Genomic DNA, 22,271 nt, shown 5'->3' with positions numbered 1-22,271 from the left:
GTGTGTGTGTGTGAGACTGCGTATGCTTCCATATCTGTGTGTGTGTGTGTGTGTGTGTGTGTGTGTGTGTGTGTGTGTGTGTGTGTGTGAGTGTGTGTTCGACTGTGTGCTTGCATATCTGCGTGAGTGTGTTTGTGCGTGTCTGTGTGTGGGGATGCACTTACATTTTTTTGTGTTTGTGTTTGCATGCTTGTATGTGTGTGTGTGTGTGTGTGTGTGTGTGTTTGTGTGTGTGACCACATGGTTGCTCTTTCACAGGAACCAGACAGCCAATCACCAGTGCTAACCTGGGGGCTGTGACCAATGAGGACGGGAATGAGATCAGCTACTCTCTGCTGCGTCCGCCGCGACTGGGTAGACTCATCCTGGCCAACGACAGGAACCAGTACGAGGAAATCACTGGCTTCACCCAGACCCAGGTACCCTGCCTTCCGTACTGACCATGGGATTGGTGTGGGCGTCTCAAGGACAGCCATTTCACATCCAAACTTTCCTAACCACACCAAGATAAGAGTGTGCCAGGTTAATTCAGGCCAAATCTTTTTTTTATTTTTTATTAGAGTGGTATTTCGTTCCCAATATTAATTGATGTAGCATAAAGTATGAACCATGAAACTGCTTATCATCAAGTACATTCATGTGCCGTGCTCAACCTTGATCACCACGCAGGCTGTGGTATTTCAGAGGAGTAGGCGTAAAATGAATTTCGTGGATGATGCAACCCTGCCTCTGCAGCCTTTAGTAAATGTACTCTCTTTGAGGCTATTTGAGTCATTTTAATATCGCATACCTATTCCGGTCTAACTCAGCCAATGCGAATGAGCAGTGCTGTGACTCCCTGCCTTTATAGATTAGAGCAGTGGTTCTTAACCTTTGACTTTGGTTGTGCAAATCAATTATTATCAAGGCCCACATCATATGTAAAGGGTAGAGATTATATAAATAGACATGCAGGGGCTGAGCAAAGAGTTCCAGCACCCGATCTATATACAATCATTACAGCAAGAAGGACATGGCCGGTGGGAAACAGAGGAAAGAAAAAGTCAGCAGCACTGTTGATGCAGATCAGAAAACAATAATGTTTTTTTGATCAGAAAACATTATAATGGAAAACATTATGAAATGCACAAAGCGACCCTTTTTTTTAAAATATAAAATCAAGCCAAATACTCCTCTAATAGTGTATTTAATCAGGCCTACTTCAACATCTTTCCCATGTTTATTTTGAACAATATTTAAAATATATTCATTTTCAATAATTAAAAAATCACAGTGCCATAGGGTGTGTAAACACTGGATTACATCACCTACCATATCATTACATACCACATAATCACTGACATAGTTGTGGTGCTTACACACAAAATATTGTGGATACACGATCCTATTCATCATAAACAGCAATATATGTAGACATACTCAATATAAATGGGCAGAGAAGTATGTTGAAAAATAATTAAGATACACAACAACATGTTGTGTTGATACTGAATGCATCGTCACTGTATCTGTCGTGTTTGGCCACCAGGGGTCTCTATTGTACACCTAATGTGCCGCTCGAAGGAAATCGGGCGGTGACAACCACAACTATTTCACATAACAATGATTGCTGTAGTACAAGAACAACAATTTTATTTCTGAAACCCAATAATTATCATGTTAAAATCACCATTACTTACCGCAATTTCAACAGCTTTTAATGAGAGAATCATTAAATCAGTCAAATGCCAAACCTTAGGTATTCTATGGAGCCAAAATCCAAAATCGTACAAATATACAAAAAGGAAAGTTCAATCATATATTGAAGTTAACTTTATAGCTGCTTTTTTCGAGGCAGTGTTCTGGTGGCCTGGTTCTCTGTGATTATTTGTTGTGTTGTCTTAACAGTATCCATGAGAGACATTGGTTGGGTTTGGGACACCATGACCTCACAGTGTAGGCCTACTAAGACACATTCCTGCTCCCCAACCCTGCACTGCAGTGAGCCAACCCACTGCCTGGACACTATGAAGTGTGTTGACTGTGGATATCGTTGTACTGGCCACATATGTCTGAGCCAGAACGACCACTGAAGTGGAAAAGCTCTTTTTGTCTAGCAGTGAACTCTGGGCCTCATACCTCGAGGGTGTCCAGTGGTTAATGTTCATTCACATTGTTTGTCCCGGACTCTCAGAAAGACACAATTTCCTAATGGATGCTTCAAATTAAATGGATTCGTAGACAGTGGAAGTGGAATAGAATAGATTGCTAGAGTAATTGATGTTCACTTGAATAATTCTCTCACAGGTTATAATTACAATAATATAAGCTATATATCATAAGTTATAATTGCATGATTATTTTTAAAATAATAATTATAATACATAATCATCAGCCAGGCTGAATGTGTAGACATGTGTAGACATGTGTGACATTGCGTTAGGATCCACTTTATTTACCACTAAAACTGGTTGGGTCACCAGTCGCACGATCCCACATAGAAATTACACTACATCTCATTACGATTATTGCTCAGTACACACACACAAACAAACAAAAGGTTAAACACTTTTAAAAATACAATTCCATGTTAGTGGTAAACAATGTTTTGTTCTTTTAAAGCGTAACTGACAACGGGGCGACCTATGATCCCAAAAACAATAAGCAATTTGAACAGCATCATTTCCCAGACTCTAACTCCTCTCCTCCTCTCTCTCCCCCCCCCCCCCCCCCCCGACGTGCAGCTGGAGGCGGGCCTGGTCTTCTACGAGCACCAGCTCCCGGAGGAGCCCTTCTGGGTGGTGAGGGACGCCGTGGAGCTCCGGCTCAGCTCCCAGCCTGCCCCGGACCTCCGCCACGTCCTACCCATCACCGTCTCCTACTACGCCGCGCACCCCAACGTCTCCTCGCAGCTGTGGAGGAACAAAGGTACGGAGGCATGGGAGGGAGAGGGGGGGGGGGTGGAGAGGTTTAGAGATATAGAGAGGAAGACAGAGGTGAAGGGAAGGATGGAGAGAGCGAGAGACAGAGAAGGGGGCAGAGGGAGGAAGAGAGCCAGAGAGCTAGCGAGACAGAGAGGGGGGTAGAGGCAGGAAGCAAGGTTTAGGGAGGGGGGGGGGGGGCGGGGGGGAGAGAGAGATAATGGCAGGGGGAGACAGAGGGCTGTAATAGTGTATTTTTAGACTGCCTTTATTTATCTAGGGTGGAAGGTTGAACAAAGCAATTTAGTTTTTCCCCAGCTACCCACTAAGTCACAGAGCGAATAAAAAAAAGACTTGGATCAGTATGACGCACTGATCCTCTGCTTCTGTTGCACCACTTGGTCTGGAACAGAGACTTTGAGAAAACACAGACTGCATGTTTAAATTCGATTCAACTGCGTTGAGTTTGCCTCTAAATCATTTCCCCCCCTTATATCTCCCCTCCCTGTGGTCCCGTCAGGTTTGGTGGTGGTCCAGGGCGAAGGCCAGGTGATTGACAGCTCCGTCCTCGACGCCTCCAACCTGCTGGCCAGCCTGCCCGAGGCGCAGAGCGGCCGCCTGGACGTGGTGTACGAGGTCAAGCGCTTCCCCGCCCACGGACGCCTCGTCCTGGCCGGGACGGCCCTGGCCCGCAGCTCCCCGGTCTTCATGCAGCGGGACGTGACGCGCGGCTCCCTGGAGTACGTGCACGGCGACTCGGCCGCGCCCGCCTCCGACAGCTTCTCCTTCCGGGCGTACCTCAACCGGCCCCCGCAGGAGGTCACCTCCTCCACCCAGTCGGTGGTGCTGGAGGAGGAGCTCCGCATCTCGGTCCGCAGCCGGGACTCGCAGCCCCCCGAGCTGGTCAGCGAGGACACCACGCTGGAGGTGCTGCAGGGCTCGCTCACCGTCCTGACCCAGAAGCACCTCAACACCCGCGACGAGGACAGCCCGCCCGACCAGGTGCGCTACGAGGTGACCCAGGCCCCTGGGAACGGGCGCCTGGTGGACGCGCTCTCCGTGAAGCCCCTCTCGGCGTTCAGCCAGGAGATGGTCAACAGGGGAGGGGTGGGCTTCGTGAGCGACGGCGGCCTGGCCGACGGCGCCGTGCAGTTCGTGGTGACGGACGGCAGGCACCGCACCGAGCAGTACTCGCTGCGCGTGGTCGTGCGGCCGCGCACCCTGGTGCTGGCCAAGGCGCCCGAGATCCGGGTGCGGCAGGGGGACGACGAGACGCCGCTGACGGAGGACATCCTGAGGGCCGACGGCGGGGGGCCCCCGGAGGAGGAGGTGGTGTACAACATCACCGAGGCGCCCAAGTACGCCGCCGTCATGGTGGACCGCCTGCCCACCTCGGCCTTCACGCAGACGCAGGTGCGCGAGGGCCGCGTCAGCGTGCGCTTCGTCAAGTCCACGTCGCCGCGGGACAGCGTGGCCCTCGTGGCGTCGGTGGGGCCCAGCGGGGCCGTCAACGCCTCGTCCGTCCTCAGCATCACTGTGGAGCCGCTGGCCGCCATCGCCCGGGACCCCGTGCTCCCGCGGGCAACGCTGGTCCGCCTGGACCGGGCGCTGCTGGACGCCGGTGCCCTGGAGAACAAGACCAAGGCGGCGCCCGTCTTCAGCGTGGTGCAGCAGCCGCGGCGGGCGCGCTTTGTGCGGGCCGGGGGTCCCGGCGCGGGCCAGCCCGTGGACACCTTCACCCAGCAGGACCTGGACCAGGGCCGCGTCGCCATGGAGATCTCCGACGGCACCCCGGGGGGGCCCCGGGACGGCGTCTACCGGGACGAGGCCCGCTTCCTGCTCAAGGCCCACGGGGTGCCCCCGGCCGAGTGCACGCTCTCCTTCCTGACGGAGCCCTACAACGCCTCCGCCGTCTACCCCGTCACCCTGCTCAGGGTGCCCAAGGAGCTGCCGTGGGTGGACAGCACCGACCTCCCGGGCAGGGCCGGCCGGCGTCCCGCCACCACCGACGGGCCCCCCCGGAGGGACGACGTCGACCTGACCCGCGGCGACCCGGGCACCACCACCCTGAGCCCGGGCAAGGACACCCAGCAGAAGCCGGTGGTGTCGCGACGCAACAACCTGTGGTCCATCCTCATCCCCATCCTCATCATCCTGCTGCTCCTGCTCCTGGCGGCCATCTTGGCCTACTACCTGATACGCAAGAACAAGACGGGCAAGCACAACGTCCAGATGGTCGCCGCCAAGCCCAAGAACGGCGAGGTGGCGAGCTCCGAGACCTTCCGCAAGACCGACGCGGCCGGGAACATCCCCATGTCCAACATGGACGGGAAGGACGCCGACCCAGAGCTTCTGCAGCACTGTCGGACCACGGACCCCGCGCTGAAAAAGAACCAGTACTGGGTCTAAGACTGTCTCCCCAGAGCCAGAGACAGAGGTCCACCCTCAGGTCCGTACAACACTGCCTCCGGAGTTACTCATCGTGTTTAGCGTTTAAGACCTCTCTTGCCGCAGCAATAGAACTGACTAGAATTCAACTCTTTAACTTTTGGTTACCCATCGCGCTTCATCTGTGGAACAATACTCAGGCGACGAAACACTGAATATCCATCGGCAAACGACGAGGCGTGTTTTTTTTCTTATTCTCTCGGAGGCTTTAGCTATGTCTATTTATTTTTAGTTTTTTCATTCTGTTTTTCTGAACGGGGCCCAAACGAGGACATGAACACACTCTGTGTGTGTTTGCAAAAAACAAACGTTATTTTTGGTGTGCCCGGCCAATGTTTTCATGTGACTACGGAAGCAGAATTTAGAGTGGCCATTTTAGGAGTTCTGTTTGATTGGTGGTAGAACTTCCAATTCGGTTCAGAGAACATGCCTCGTGAACTGTGGGGGATGAGAGATGAGCATCGCCTTCATTTACACTTACTGACCAAAATGCCCTGACCATCAAGACCTAAAGATGGCCACTTTAAATGTCTTTTCATTTGTAGTTATATGCAGTCAAAACAAATTTCATTTTCATGGAAATTTTGAACATTTTCATAGTACAAAAACTTACAATAACTAGGATATGCAGGCCAAGTGTGGGTACAAAGTAATTTTGTGTCGTATTCAGGGACAATTACAGCTTCCATAAACGTAGAAGCCCACACAATAAAACGGCAATGCAGATTATATTGAATTTAGACTAAACTGAATTCCATTATCTTCCACGTCAAGTTCTGTTTGTTTCCCCAAGGACGTGTATATATATTCACCAGGCTGGCACATCCTTGACCACAGAGCTGTATGGTACCTCACTCCTAAACCAATAGCAGGAATCCATTTTGTGGCCTCTGCCTTTTACACGTTTTTATTGGCTGACGAGCGGAGATGAGGTCATGTGGAACAAGTTGGGTTCCATTTTCCAAGCCTGCTATTAAGATTTCATAAAAAAAATCTAAGACTGACTGCTGTCTAACTGACTGGGAACTGTTTGGGAAACACACTTCGCTGAAGTCTAGAATTCCACCCAATCTGCAAGGCATTTTGGGTAATTTCTCTCTGACATCATGCATTCCATATATATTAGCTGTGATGGAAGAAACAAAATCTGTCTTAAAACTATGATTAATGCTTTATTGATTCGTGGCTTTTAAGCTATTTGTTGTTTTTATTGTTGTTATTGTTGTTACTAGACGATCTGAAAAGATAGTCAAATGATCAGGATGTGCATTCATACACTTTCAAATTCTTATCCAAGAACAGCAAAGTGATAGATCCAAGCATCATAATCCAACAACTAGCTAAATCTATACCAGAGTGGTTAAAGAACGCTTGCGTTCATTGTTAAACAAAAAGAAAAGAAAAGAAAAATCAGGGTACATCAACACTGTGTTTTCCTAACCCTCATTCACAAAGACCCGACACAGCGATTAACAAGAGTTCATGTATCCAGAGAGATTATTAGTATTATTAGAGTATTTGTTGTAAATTTCCTTTATCATTTACATGGTTGAAGATAGTACCTTTATACTTTCCTAGTTATATGCTTAAGTACACCCTTTCTGTTATGCTTTGTATATCTGTCTTCTATATGCGTAGTAGTTTTCAAGGGATTTTGATTTAAATGACATCATAAGGTGGATTGTGTAATACATTTTCCCATTGACTTTCCCATTGTGGGCCTTGATCACCTAGCAGCCATCTTGGTTCTAAACGCACATATACAGAACTCCACATTCAGTTCCCCCACCCAGCTAGCATTTAGAACCAAGACAGAACCAAGATGGTGGCCAGGTGTATAAGGCCCGTTCTCCTTACCTGTTGGCCCGAGGGCCATTTGCTTTTCTTGCTGGATCTACTAGAACCAATGTATCTTGCTATTGTATGGTTGTGGGGGAGGGGGGGTTGTGTGAAAAATATTCTATTTTTGGACAATGTTTTTGTGCTTAGTGGTATATATTAGTCATTGTTATCTTTCTTATTTGTCTTCAAAGGCTGTGTGTGTGTGTGTGTGTGTGTGTGTGTGTGTGTGTGTGTGTGTGTGTGTGTGTGTGTGTGTGTGTGTGTGTGTGTGTGTGTGTGTGTGTGTGTGTGTGTGTGTGTGCGCGCGCATTTTTATGTACGTACATTTGTGCTTGCCAAATGTGCCTTAGCCATTCTCTGATTCCATTGCTGTGCCTCTATCTGCCACTGTATCACTTCCCTGGTGTTAGCTTGAAGCTACTGTTTTCATATTGATCTCTATTATTCCCCCAACCGTTTTCATCATTCATTATTTATTTTATTTTCTTTCTTTACAATTGTCAGAATTCGTTTTTTTCCAAAACAACAGTAACAGTCATACAACAGTGTGCCTTAAACAAGAATGGCTGTTTACAGCAATACATAAAGACAATTTCTCTTTTTGAAACCGGAACAATGTTTAACAAAGCTACTTCGTAGAGTTTGTCCATGCACTAATAGAAATAAAACTTTCATGCAACAAAAGCTGAGCTGTTTTTTGTTAATATTGTAGCGGCGGCCAAGAAGAGCAGAGTCAGGTTTTAGTGAACAGTAGACATGAGCCCCATACACCGCTCGCTCATGTTTACCTATATTTTAACGCACACACTTTCCATAGAACACAGCAACTCGGACTCCCAATGGAATTGTCACCGCTGTACAAAATACCACGGTCGAGAATGCACGCCTCCTCCAGCGGTGACAATTTCATTAAGTGACCGGGTCGAACACAGCGCATCCAACACACATACATGACATTCTCGATAACGGTGCGACACAAAGAACACAACATGATAACAGAACTACACTCAAACAACCCTAACCAATTAATCCCACTTAATTTAACACCCTTAAACCACTCCAACGGGAACGTCTACTCCCGCAATAGCAAATTCCCATGATCCCCTGTGCAGAACCCGAACAGGCGTCCACAATACATTAACCCCTTTACCAAGCCTGCAGGGTAATTCCAACATGTGTGCCTAAAAACATTTATATGTGCCTATACTTTCCCTTTTAAGACTATTAAACAATGATATTAGTTGTATTGCTGAACTGTGGACCAGTGGCGGAGCCAGAGGGTGGCCAGGGGTGGCCAGTGCCACCCCGGCCACCCGATTGGCCACTGCTGTGGACCATAGTCTGGATCGCTTTGGACGCTCTAGCGCCCTTTGCCACCCGGTGGTGCTAGTGTGCGAGAAAAAGTGCAGCCGTTCGTCAGCACTTTAACAAGCCCCACTCGGACGGTCACTATTTCCAATGAATGCCCTTTTCTTACTGACATAACGCTTCTTATTTTTTTGTTTCTTTCCTTGTATGATATTTTCTTGCCAACTTGACTGCTGATGCAGTCATTTTGATGTACTGACCATGAGGACATTTTGTCCTCATGGTCAGTTTTTTTTCAAAATCTTAGTCAGTGCAATTACATCTGGCCTATGACTTTTAACATTGAGGTGATGCCAGCGGATGTGTGTCAAGTATGCAGGGTAACTGGTATCTGGTATCTGTGTTTCTGAATGAAAGCTCAACAGTAAACAAAAGTTGTTTTTTCACCCTTGTTTATGTTTTTGGTTTAATGTTGTTTACTGGTGAGAAGTTCTCATAATCAGGCACATGCAAACCAATTATCAGCAGGATATGCATCACATATCCTGTTGGAATGTTTGTGTCTTGTTGGCCTTGTAAAAAAAAAAAAGTGTCAATACACTGTCTACTATACACAACAACTGCTTTGGACTGCATTTAAAAGTAAGCTAATACCCTGGCAGACTTACAACACAAAAATACAGCACTAGCTTTTTACCAACAGCAGTTAGGTTGTTAACCTCTAATACCATTGGGAGCTTGGATCTATGTGTTTGAACCCAAAGAAGAATCATCGGTTCGCTTTGGTCTTAACTCTCTCAACATATATTGTTATACTTGATTGTCTGGCAAAGTGCAGAGCATCTAGCGGAAACAAGTGATAGAGCAAGCCCTGGGTCCATTTCACTGGGTGTATGTCTTTCAAATCGTTTTCATTAGTCAGCAGAGCACTCGACATGCGTCCATGTCTCACAGAAAGACAGTTTTTCCATACCGCACACTGACAAGGCTTTTATTGTATTTCTGGAGAGGTTTGTGGAACATTTGTGCTGTTCAACAAAACATTGTGGTTTGATTCAATGGTCAACCTAGCTCTAAACGTACAGTACATACTGTATTTGTTGTATTGTATACTGCAGTCTAAAGATCTGTATGCAAAACAGTATACAATAAAAACTGAAATACAGTCAGTTCCATATAGGAAGGTGAATTGTGAAATGTATTGCGAATGGATGTGTATGTATCACCACTGCAAAAGCAACAACAATACCCAGACTTTGTAGAGTACTGTCATGCACCACTCAATACATGTACGCAAACCAAATATTCCTGCTAATAAAGTGCAGGATTGTGTGTCAGGTTGAGAGATGCTTGTTCACAGTGCCATGCTGTTGGCATGCAGCTGTTCTCCAGAGCATGTGTTCAGGTCTGATGACCCAAGGTCAACCCTACGACACTGTGGAGTACAAGGCCGTTCTGTCTCACTGATATGTGCACTTGTCTGGTCGTTAACACACGTATACAGACACACACACACAAACACATGTGTGCATGCACACACAATCATGCATGCAAACACATTCACATGCACACAGAAATACACACACACATTAGGAAACTCCCACACACGCTTAACACAAACACACATGCACTGGATAAGAGAGATAAGCATGTGTGTATGTCAGTGTGTGCCATGATAAAGAACAATTCTATCATCAATTGCCGTCCTGTTGCATTGTAGAACATGTCATTCCAGAGAGAGAGGACCCTAAGGTCTATCCATCAATGCTGACCTATCCCTCCCTCCCAGCTTATTTTAACATTTAAACATGGGAAACGGAAGAGAGCGCAATAGGATACAAGGCAACAAATATATGACAGTCCGCCATTTTAAACTGTTACCCCACTCTGTAAGTATGTTTGCTACTAACCAGGAACATTGTCAGAAAAATGTGTTTGTCAGCACTCCCATTAAATCTTAAACGCCTTCCGGCAACATTCCATCCAACGCCGGTTGCTTTTTATTAGAGACTCAACATTAAAGCCTGAGCATTAAACAAGGAAGTCTTGTACTGGCTTGCTAATTAACAATAGATGTATTTTCAAATTGAGCTTAGAGTTTTGATTTAGAGTTTAGATTGTGCAGACAAATTCCTAGTATACCTACTGGGCAATAAATGTAATTCTGGATACATTTTTTGGATCTAAATTCTATATCTATATCTTAATTCCTAAACTCTTATTCTTGTTCAGTGTCCTCAACCTGGTGAGCTTTGAGTCTGGGGAGGAGGGGGCGGGCGGAAACTCTAATATGTGACTATGGAATGCAGTACCCATTTCAAAGACTCTGTGTCAATGTTACATATTGTACCGTTATATTTGTGCATTCAAGTGCATCTCATTAACATGCCACCGTAACATAGGCCTACATGACCGCTTTGTCATGTCCCTGGGTTATGTGTGTGTCCTGAAAACCGCACACACTGAATAACTGAGGTGCAAACCAAATACCGTGAAGGGGAAGAGGACAGAGGAAAGAAAACATTGCATACCCGACCTCACCCACTCTGGTGCACGATGTCATGGAAATACAAGTTTTCACGTGTGTGCGTGCGTGTGTCCGTCCTCCCGTGCATGTGTGCATGTGTGCATGTGTCCGTGTGTGTGTGTGTGTGTGTGTGTGTGTGTGTGTGTGTGTGTGTGTGTGTGTGTGTGTGTGTGTGTGTGTGTGTGTGTGTGTGTGTGTGTGTGTGTGTGATGGGCTGGGACAGACTGCAGGGCCCCGCCAAGAAAAACACAGGCCTGGCAGCAGCTCTTGTCCCCCCACCCACCGGCCGACATCAGCCTCAATCTGCCTTCCGCCCCCTCTCTGTCAATCTATCCACCGTCGACCCCTCCTCGTGTTCCCATGTTCCTCTTCCTCCTCTCATTAAGTCTCTCCCTCCACCGGGACTTCAGGATGAGTTTTCTCCATACATGGTTTGGTGGACAAACACTGTACTGAAGTCTCTGCTCCTTCCAAATAGAGTCCAAACGAGATGTTGTTATGGTCCTGTGTTGCCCAGTTTGTAGAGCGTGAAAGCTGCTGACATTATTACCAAGACATCCTTTGACACTACAGAACTTATTGGTGGCATTGGATGGTCTCGCAACAAACTTAAATAAATGATAATAAATTATGTTTTTTAGAGCCTTTTGTATACCCACCTTATCGTTTTCTAGACCACAGACCAACTTCCAACACTCTGGGCCCACCCCTCACCCCCTCCAGCACTAGACCCAGCCTGGCCCCGCTGAAGCTGTGATGGAGCCAAGCCAGCCATCTAGGAATGGTCAGGAAATGACCAAACGAGTTAACACCGTTCCCCTCTTCCTGCAAGCCCTTTAACAGCCTCTGCTTCTGAAAAGAAAAATATGCATGCATATATACAGTATATATATTTTTTTGTTACATATATGGAGGGATATTTCTTGATGTGATGTTTTTAGGGGGAAAAGAGGTTATACATTATATGAAAACCCAGCGATTATATATAAATAAAGGGTGAGGCGGATTTATTCCACATGGGGAGCTAAATTGTGATCATATCATTTGGTTGGCCCTTTTATCCAAAGTATCTCAAAATACCCCAGTGGGATTATCCAACTAACAATCTGTTTGATGTATCCTGTGCACGTCCACAGGTATCAAGTTTACGTGGGTTTTTTTAACCAATTTCAGGAGAAAGGGTAAAAAAAAGTTTTAAAAAAGTTTAAAAAGTAAAAAATAGTCAGTCTGTCATCCACATGGGCAGAAACACATGGTATCAAACCTGGTTCACGTCTTGCCTGAGCACATTTGTTACACGTCACTCCCCTCTCTCTCTCCACCCACTTTCCTGTACATATTGTCCTGTCCATGAAGGGAAATAAATGCCCCTAAAGAATCCTTATATGGTTTAAAATAATAAATTATAATACCATACTACCATGTGCTGGCTGATGACTGCCCATCTGAACCAGGAGGGAGCCGTATACCAGGGGCGGTGCTGGGGATCCAGGGGGTTAACAGGCCTGGTATGCAGGAGGAAACCTGGTTATTTTAAGAGAGAAGCTGGGGAAGTCTGGAAAGTCGCTCAAGGCTGCGGACCGCCACTGGCCTGTAAGGTCAGACGCCGTCACACAGGATGGCCTGGAAGGAACGGGCGGTTTGCACTGTTTTTCTAAGCCTTCTTATCCTAGCTTAGCTACCTGTGGTAGGCCTACAACATGCATTGTCTGGCCTACTGTGGAACCTTTTCCATAGCAAATAACCATAGAAGTGAATATGAAATCCTACACTGGTTTTCAGACCGTTCACAGCGGCCACAGCGGTTCATGTGTACTTTAGTACCATGATATTCAATTTAATTGTGTAACATCGTATGTCAACTAACTAAATGTGCATGAAAATAACTCAGTTTAAGTATTTTTATTTGTAAAGATGATTAGACACTTTAGTTATATATATTCACAGTCTTGTATTTATGTATAAAAAATACTTTTAATTTTAATAGTTAAATTCCTACTGCTATTGACACAAATCAAAAGGCTATTTTGAGCTTGTTCAACTAGCTTGACGCACACACAAAACCCACTAAGAATGTTTCTATTTAACCAAGAAAAGCGATGGTGCAAAGAATCTCCAGAGACTCATTCTGGGGTGTACCAACCCCGTTTTAGGAGGGAGACAGCACTAAACCATTAAACTACGTTGAAAGTGAGGGAGGGGGTGATATATGGCATCTTTGGTTCCACACTACATCAAAGTTCTCAGAGGTCAAATATTTGCTATGATACACCTTATCAGCACATTGCGCTTTCAGGTTTGGTCGAATAACAATTTATACTGTTTTATACTTACTTTATACTGTTCCTTATCACTGACAGCTACTGTTCTACTGTAAGTCAGGTGTGTATTTGTGTTTTGGGCGTTAATAAAGCAATGTTTATTGATTTGCTGGAACTGGTTGGAATTTATTTCATGATGAAAATCTCCTTTTAGAAAGATATCTTGCCCATTTGCTGTCACAAATGTGTGCGTGCATGCATATGTGTGTGTGTGTGTGTGTGTGTGTGTGTGTGTGTGCGAAAAGGAATGGTTGAGAGGGAAAATCCCAAATATTTAATTGATATGAGGAAAACAGAAATTGAGAGGAGAAAATGAGGGAGAGAGAGAATTTAAGGCCAGGAAGGCCAAGACAGTAATGGTTATTGCAGTCATTCCAGTGTCTGTTAAACCAGACAGAAATGAGACATTGTTCCCCTTCACAAGAATGCACATTGAGGGAATCAGTAGAGGGTTAGCTCCAGCACCAACGCCTAACCATGCAACATTAGCGGTTTGAATGCTCTGGCATTCCTCAAATTAAACCCAGTTTTGTTTTTGTTATTGAAAGAATAAGAAAAAGACAAAAATCATCAGCCAAATAAATTAAAGGTGTAAATATTCCACAGACATTCTGTAGCTACCCATAGCTGAGAACACTAAAGTCAGCCTGTGTTTTCTGGGGCGCACACGAAAGTTACAGTGCACCAAGATAAAGTATAAATCCTAAATTATACAATAGAATACACACAGATACAATCTGACAAATAACAATACATGAGAAGTTTTATCTGAAACATACTTGCGTGTGTGTAAGTCAACAAGAGAGAGAGACAGAGTGGAAAGATCCACTAGTAAGGGGGCTTTTTTGTGAGTGATGAAATCCTTATGATACAAGGTTTTGCTGTTGTTTTGGTTTCCTTTGGCTGCGATCTTGTTTACAGGGATTGTGGAGTGTCTCTGGAATGCTGTCTGGGATCTGAGGATACGGAAGGCAGGGAGGGGCTGGAGTGGAGTAGGACGAGACCAAAGAACCGTTTAACAAGCAGTTTTTCAGCCATCTATACAAGCAGCATTTGACTCACCTGGGCTGACATGAAAGGAGTTAGGCCAAAGGACTAAGACAGTAGCCTTTTGTAAGTGCACATTTGTGTAAAGAATATTTTGTGTTAAACAGTTGTGAACAGTGTTAAAACCTGAGGTTTATGTGTGTACCAGTGAGGGAGAGCGACAGATAGAATGTATGTGTGGAGTGTGTGCGTGTGCGTAGTAGTAGGCCTATTAGTAGTAGTTGGCATCAATGCTAGATTAACCTATGGTCATTGAACTTTGGTCTTATTATGTGACCTTTGTGGTTGGATTCAGTAAAGGTTTGTTGTAGGGTTAGTGTGAGTAGAGTACAGTAGAGTGTGGCAAGACAACATGGATTGACAGGCCTCTGTCTGGCCCCATGTTCGGGGTCACCTCGTTAGGGAAATGGGGAACACCTGAGCTACCCTTCCCAGGTGCAATAGATGGAGTCTGGCTGCGCTCAGTGTTCAGTTAGTTCTAATGCTGCATTCAATTAGAACGAATAAAACAGAAGTGGAGTCAAATTCATTTTAAACAGTGCAGCCATTTCCTATGTTCGAAAGGAAGCACCTTTCCATCTCTCCTTGACCCGATGATGTTTTCCACAAAGGTTAAGGAAAGGAGGCATAAAGGTTAGGAGATGTGACTTTTCGTAGAGGCCCCCAGTTTCTGGTCAGAAACTTGGTAATGATAAGTATCAATGCTGTTTGACATAATTTCAACATGGACACCTCCAGCTAAACTGTGAGATAAACTATACATTTTATAAGATTGTATGAATTTAAAACACATTTTTGAAAAATGTATGCTTTTAACCATTTCCAAAGTACTTTCAGATCAATCAGCATGCCAATACAGTAGATGCTTAAACAAATACAATTAAATGTTAATGTTGTTACTGGCTTTTTAGGAGTACATTTTTAGCTTTGTAGCTCGAACGCATGCAGGTCGGATATGACACGTTTCCCACTTCCGTTGTCCCGCCTCCGACCATGAAGGACAGCAGCAGAAGATGGAGATCAAGAGAGAACACTTTTTGGTTGTCTCTTAACCAAAGCTCAGTTGTTTATCTTGTTTGTTGTGGGTTTTACGTTATGGTGGTCCGGTGGACTTATCCCAAATATATTCAAAATAATTGAGTGTACGGCTTTGGGTTTATTTTCAAAGGTACCAGTGAGTAAATCTTCTCTTCTGAGCAATGCATGGGATCGTAAGGGTGTTTATAGAAGTCAAGGATTAAAAGGAGGGGAGTTAATGACCCTAGACCCTTTTTGGATAAGCTTAGCGCTCTCTTTGGTGTTTTTTAGTCTTTTAGTAAGTACAATGACACTTTATGATGGAATCAAGCTTTCATATCTGTGTTAAAGTATGCTGACATTTAGAATGAGTTAACATTTTAACATTTAACATTTTAAGTTAAACTTTTTTTTATTGGGGGATGTGTTTATTCCAACTTGCAAAGTCAGCAAAAGGTTTATTCCCAGCAGGCAGACAGCATGTTTTCAGTCATTGGATAACTGAGCCCAGCTTAGCATCTTAAACAGTTTCTCATGTTCTTTAAGCCTTTAACTGCTAAGTCACTTACTGCACTCATCACTTTTGGTATTATATTTCGTCACTTTTCCTATTTTTGTTCAATATTAGAAAAGACAAAAGAATAAAACGCATCAACCCATGATTCAGTGGACCTATTGATTTTTCTTTACCTCAATCAATATTTTCCGTAGAGAGGAATTTACATTTTTAATGAAAATGCCTGAAGTGAACAATCTACATAGTGGTGTAGGTTCAGGCAGAACTCTTATGTTTTACCACAATGTGTGAGATTGATTCATCATTCATCATTACAATTCATCATTCATTTATTCATTCATTCATTTATCAAAATCAACCTCCACTTCTGACATCACAAGTGGGAGTCTCCGCCCAGTTGTATGATTGCCAGTGATAGATTCATTGTATCTGGATGAACGTTTTTAGATTAGTTGTTACTGTTGTTACTGTTCCAGGGTTCATGGTTTGTGCTTAATTCCGTTATGATATGCTGTTAATCCCTGTATTTAGTTGTACATAAATAAATGATCTAAAAAGCATTGTAAAGAGGGACTGCTGTGATATGTGGAATAGCTGAACTGATATAATGAACCATATTTGCCATAGACTTACCAAGGCTTTCTTCAGAAAGGTCATTAGGTGAGCCATTTCTCTGTTGGCATTAGGCATGCGTGCTTCATCATATGTATAACTCTAATAACTCTAAACATTAATATCCCCTTTCTTTTTCTGCAACACGTCATAAAGTCATAAACTTGGAAGAATTCTTCGATGAAATAATTGAAATAAACAACCCTGTCTCATTTAGTTTCTTAAGTAGAAGTGCTGAAATGAAAGGCTTGGACACACTAGCTGGTGTTATCATAGTGTCTAAGTATGTGACAAACGGCCATTTAAGCATTATCTTAAATTTTCTGCTGTCTGCAAAATCCGTTAATAATCATTTAACACACTGAAGACCTTTTCCCGTCAACCTTATGTGTATCATGTGGTGTGTGATGTCAACCGCAAGGTATTTATGCAGTCATTACAAACCCAGATAACGCTGTGCCAGAGCCATTCTGTCTAAATTAGAGACAACGGGCAGGATGCTAATGTAGGGTATTTCCTACAATGTGTGTCATCTTGTTTCTGTTTGCCAACAGTCACTGTTTTGTAGACTCTTTGTAGATGTTTGGATTCCAAAACCCTCTTTCCTTTTTGGAAGAACAACTTTTTTTTTTTAAATTCTGGAGAAAATATGTCTTGGAAAAAGATATTTAATCAGTTTCAAACACAAACTCTTACATATAGGTTTCGAAAAATGTTGCAGACACCCCCATTTTGCAATCATATGTTATTACACACATTAGGAAAAGAAACATAGGCTAATTGTTACAACAATGTAGTTGTGAGAGGTTCATCCTGAGCTGTCAGCTATCACAAATCACCACCTGAGAATTGTCTTCCTTTCAGTTACGCTACCCTAATACTTGTACATGTTTCCTTGTTATCCATAAATTGTTATGGCAGCAGTACGCTAATTCCATAAAACCGATTCACTTTGGACGTCAACGCGAGAAGTACTGATGAACTTGTGCTGAGTGTTTTGGTTCAGAGTTGCCCAGGATCTCTGTCGTGGGACAGCTATGATCCATAGTCTTCTGAGTGTCTCTGGAACATCTGTCAGAAACACTAGGGCTGTTCCTACATTTCCATCTGTGTGGGAATCTATTAGGTTTTTATGAGCATAGCGGTGAGTAACGTCTCGGTCATAACGCAGTGCTGCGTGGCTAACTGATCGCTGTCAGTACCATAGACTGTTTTTTAGTTTAAGATTTGTTATTTCATGGCAAACTATAAATCAACTAAGTTTGTAAACCCCTTGTCATGTTTCATGCAAAAGCAAAGATTACCATCTCTTCCGTGTTCTTTTGTTTAGCAAAACTGCAAAACAAAAAATAATTTACCATTTGTTACCAGAATGGGCATTTCCTTTTGTGCTTCTCCAGAAAGTAATATTTTTTCATGTCTGACTTAATCCAGAACACACACACACACACACACACACACACACACACACACACACACACACACAGGGCCCGCCAAGTCAAGTGGAATTAGGCCAAATAAGGTTTGAATGTTGGCTTTTGGCCGTGCTGTGTTTCGAGCCCTGTAGCGCAGTGACCCAAAGGAGGAGGAGGAGGAGGAGGAGGAGGAGGAGGGATTAGAAGGAGCACGCTGTGTGGTGGCTTCACCATCTGTTGCCATTGTTTTCCTGGAGGGCCGCAATGCTGCGGGCCTTCGGGGTCAAGTCTGTGTCAACGTTCCAAGGGTCCCAACAATAATTCTCACACATACCCACGCAAGACAGAAAACACACACCCACGCAACACAGAAAACACCCATCCATGCAACACAGCAAACAAAAACACACACGCAGCACAGAAAACACACACCCACGCAGCACAGAAAACACACACGCACACACATGCACACAAAACAGAAAAGAAATACACACACACAAGGCAGGCAAGCATGTGTTGGAAAAACGCACATGCTAGCAATATTGGTAATTATTACATTTATCCAAAAAAGGTAGGAAACTACTAGGATGATTTACTTATCACTAACTGGTTCAGGGCCTTGTTGTTTAGATATAAAGCACATTTGGTACCATACTTAACTATCCCACACTGATTCTACATCAAGATGGACTCCTGGCTACTTTGTGTACTCTGAAGTAAAAGTCCCTCCTCAATTTCTTCCCCTCTCCTCCCCCAGACACTCTCTCTCTCTCTCTCTCTGCAGCTCTCTCTCTCTCTCTCTCTCTCTCTCTCTCTCTCTCTTTCTCTCTCTGCAGCTCTCTCCCTCTCTCTCTCTCTCTCTCTCTCTCTCTCTCTGCAGTTCTCTCTCTCTCTCTCTCTCTCTCTCTCTCTCTCTCTCTCTCTCTCTCTCTCTCTCTCTCTCTCTCTGCAGCTCCGTCGTTCCTTCACAGATCTACAAGTGCCAAGTGCCTAAATAATAATATATGGGCAATATATCTATTATATTTTATTATTATTATTCATATTTTTTTAAGAATGGAAACTCTCCTGGATGGGTTTTGAAGCGTTGTCATTCACCTCAACCCAACCTTCTCCTCACAAACAGCGATGGAGTCCTCATGTTTTACTTGGTTACCTGTTAAAAAGAGGCAGTTGGCTTATCCCAACTTCAGCAGCTGTGGCCAATGGAAAGAAGAAGATTGAAAACACACACACACACACACACACACACACACACACACACACACTATAGGAGTGCAGGTCAACGCTTTTTTCGCTTTTTCAGTCTTTCCAGAATTCCTCACCCACACATTCGACAGAGAAGTGCACTGTAAGCAATAGTGTGGAAACACCACCGGGAGCTGGAAGCTTGCCAAGAAACTCATTTTACTGCTGTATATCCACTTCTTCTTATACCCTCCTTTTTCTTTCTCTTTCTCATCTTAATTTGTTTGGAGATTTGTTTGGAGATTCATCTAATTTAGAAGCCTTGAAATGTACAGACTCACAGACCATTTTTACTTATACAATGAAGTTTTAGAAAAGCTTTGAACATACTGCGGTATAAGTGAACCTATGGGCCCCTATATGGACCGTGGCCAAATATCATGCCGGTGATGTCACTTCCTTGACTTAGGGAAGGCTCCACACAACCTGAAGAATGTTGGAACACGTCCATGGTCAATGGTTATGGACGAGAACAACTATCCCTTTCAACTGAAAAGATGTTGAGATAATCTTTAGAGATAACCCCATGCCTACATCAAAGAGCAGGGTGTCCTAGATAATTCAATTTGGAAAACTTTATTGCTTTGACCTGCCTCTTTGGTTAGAAAATTGTGTTTTGAGTTTCTTACAAATGAATTTGTGTATCATTCCAGCTGTGGACTCCAGAAGTTTTTCTTCAACATAATGAACATGAAAGTCTTTGCTTTCACTTTAATATGAATATTCCTCAGTGAGCTATTCAATCTGAGCAATCTAATGAAAGAGCCCTCCAAACAGGGAGCCGTCCAATTAGAGAAGCGTCCAATCAGGGCAATCCAATTAGAAAAGCTTTCAATAAGACAGGCACCCAATAAACCAGCCAGGTTTAAATAAACACCAAGGACATCCATTGAGGTTGGATTAAGCTCAGCCTTCCAGACACCTAAAGTAATGTGGTGCTGCTGTATTCACTGTTTCTGTCTTTATGTGTATTGTTATACCTATTCTAAATGGATATTATTCACATGCATTACAATCATTTTTAATTAGTTCAATAAGAATGGGTTCAAATAGTATAAATCCAAAAATAAATTGTAAAGCACAAAAGCACAAAAACACTATAACAAAGTAATCATCACCATTGTCACCTTTATTAAGACTTTTGGTTTTATCAGAGCAGTCACTTATTTTCAAAATATCGGTCTCGGATTGAAGGTAATCTGAAAAACGTCTGTTAATGATCCTTAAACCAAACTATTGATTAATGCTGAGTGAGCTGACAATACGGAATGTGTTTATCCTTTGACAATTGTCTATTTCAATTATTCTCGAACCCTAACCCTGCAATATCATGATTATTGCTTGGCTACTCCAATCGAAATATTTGAAATGTGATTAAAAAAAATATATTGTTGTCTAATTCATTAAGAAATTGTTTGTAAACAGACGTTTTTTCCAAAGGTCATCTGAGTTCATGGGTCCTTCCAGGAAAACATTAATATGGCTGAAATACCCAACCCCACATCATACAGCGTTTCAACAGGGCAGTGGACCACTATAAACCTACCAGTTTAGTCCGTTACAACAGTACATTTAACACTTCCTTCAACCGCAATAGCCCTGTATGAAGATGGTTTAGTGTTAAGCATCGATATACAAAATCGGTAATTAGGTTGTATTGATACACACCCTGATCCTCCGCTATAACTTAAACAGATAATGAAATATCAGTTTTAAATATGTTTTCGAAAGAAATGATATGACAAGGAGTTAAGATGTGTCATTATTGCAATCTAATGTTAGCGTGGAACCTTCAACTTTTTTTGTATTTCTTCCAACCCATGTCTGTTGGTCGAGCCTAAAGAATGTCTTTCGACTTTCCTCTGAGTCAAAAGAAGTCAAAACACACACACATAAATAAGAACTAACAAATCATCAGAATGTGTTCACCACGGCTTAAACTGCGATAGCGTTTAGAGGGAAGAACGGTGAGTCGGAGAGACTGGAGGATGTGGGATGGACACAATCGTTAAGATAACACCCCTGTTCAGTCACACGCCGCCCCACCGTTTGTCAGGTCATTGAGAAACCAACAGGAACCCATTTCTGCTTCAGTAAATCACAGAGACAGATTTAGTTATTCCACCTCTTGTTTTACACTCAGCAAAGCATTGTTGAACGTTATGGAATCTGCTGAAGTGCATTGTCGGCTTTGCGATCACAATTTCTCAATTTAAGTGAAAAGGTGTGTGAAAAACGTCATATTTTGCAAACAACGTGTACTTCGATGGTTGGTGTTGAAGGGAATGTCAGAAATGACAGAAAGCTCTGTTTAAACTTCAGTGGACCGAGAGCCACAGCTCCACATTAACATGGAGTTATACACACTCTTAAATAGTGTGCATCTGAGAGTAAGGTTTTCATGAGGAAATGTGCCTTTATGGTATATTATTCTACATGATTCCAGCTAATATTTTAAGCATACATTTATGAAAGTATTGGTGTGATGACTCAGATATTTTGATTTGTTCACAAGAAAAGCGTTCAAATGGTCCTGAAGATTTCCTTGGTTGCTCAAGTCAATTAAAAATTATATGATTTCCCTGACCAATTCACATAATCCACCTGGTCTTTACTGAACTTTCTACCCATGTGAAGATATGTTCATGTTGCAGTTTGGCATCTAGGTCTAGTTGCGGCAGGTGGCAGTTAAGTTTTGCAACACACCAACATGTATTGTTCAGCACAGTGGATGACTAAAGCCCGTTCTCTCTCTCACGCACTCACTCACACACAAAACCATTACGCACTAGAGTATAAAAGCCTGTGCAAACTTGTCTCCGAACACAGCCCAGCGAGACAGATGCTGGGAAACACAGACAGATTACTTTCAAATCCCAGCCAAACACCTTCCCTACTCGTAACAGGCACAGTCGCATACAAAATGACTACATTGGTATTTCGGTCTGACTTTGGATAGGTGCAAAGGGAGGAAAGGCACATAGCAGTGGCTTAGTGTAAAGAGATGAACCATTACAGGGGAGGGAAGGGTGTTAAATAATGAATGTAGTGTACACCTGAGCAAGACGA

The 22,271-nt window shown here is 43.6% G+C and overlaps 1 protein-coding gene across 1 annotated transcript in view; it reads left to right on the top strand.

Annotated features, from left to right (window-relative positions):
* Positions 1-5,534, top strand: part of cspg4 (chondroitin sulfate proteoglycan 4) — a gene marked incomplete at its 5' end in the record, with an annotated part of 58,399 nt that extends 52,865 nt beyond the window's left edge. Inside the window, 3 exons of the mRNA XM_084477096.1 lie at positions 259-419; positions 2,724-2,907; positions 3,421-5,534. Coding sequence (XP_084333222.1) covers positions 259-419; positions 2,724-2,907; positions 3,421-5,309 — 2,234 coding nt within the window. The 3' untranslated portion in view covers positions 5,310-5,534. The remainder of the gene's footprint in view (positions 1-258; positions 420-2,723; positions 2,908-3,420) is intronic.
* Positions 5,535-22,271: the final 16,737 nt, after the last annotated feature.

Source organism: Micromesistius poutassou, assembly GCF_964030765.1.
Source record: "Micromesistius poutassou genome assembly, chromosome: 13".
Lineage (NCBI taxonomy): Eukaryota > Metazoa > Chordata > Actinopteri > Gadiformes > Gadidae > Micromesistius > Micromesistius poutassou.
Note: the sequence above shows the minus strand (reverse complement) of the source record. Positions and strands in the feature narration are given on the sequence as shown.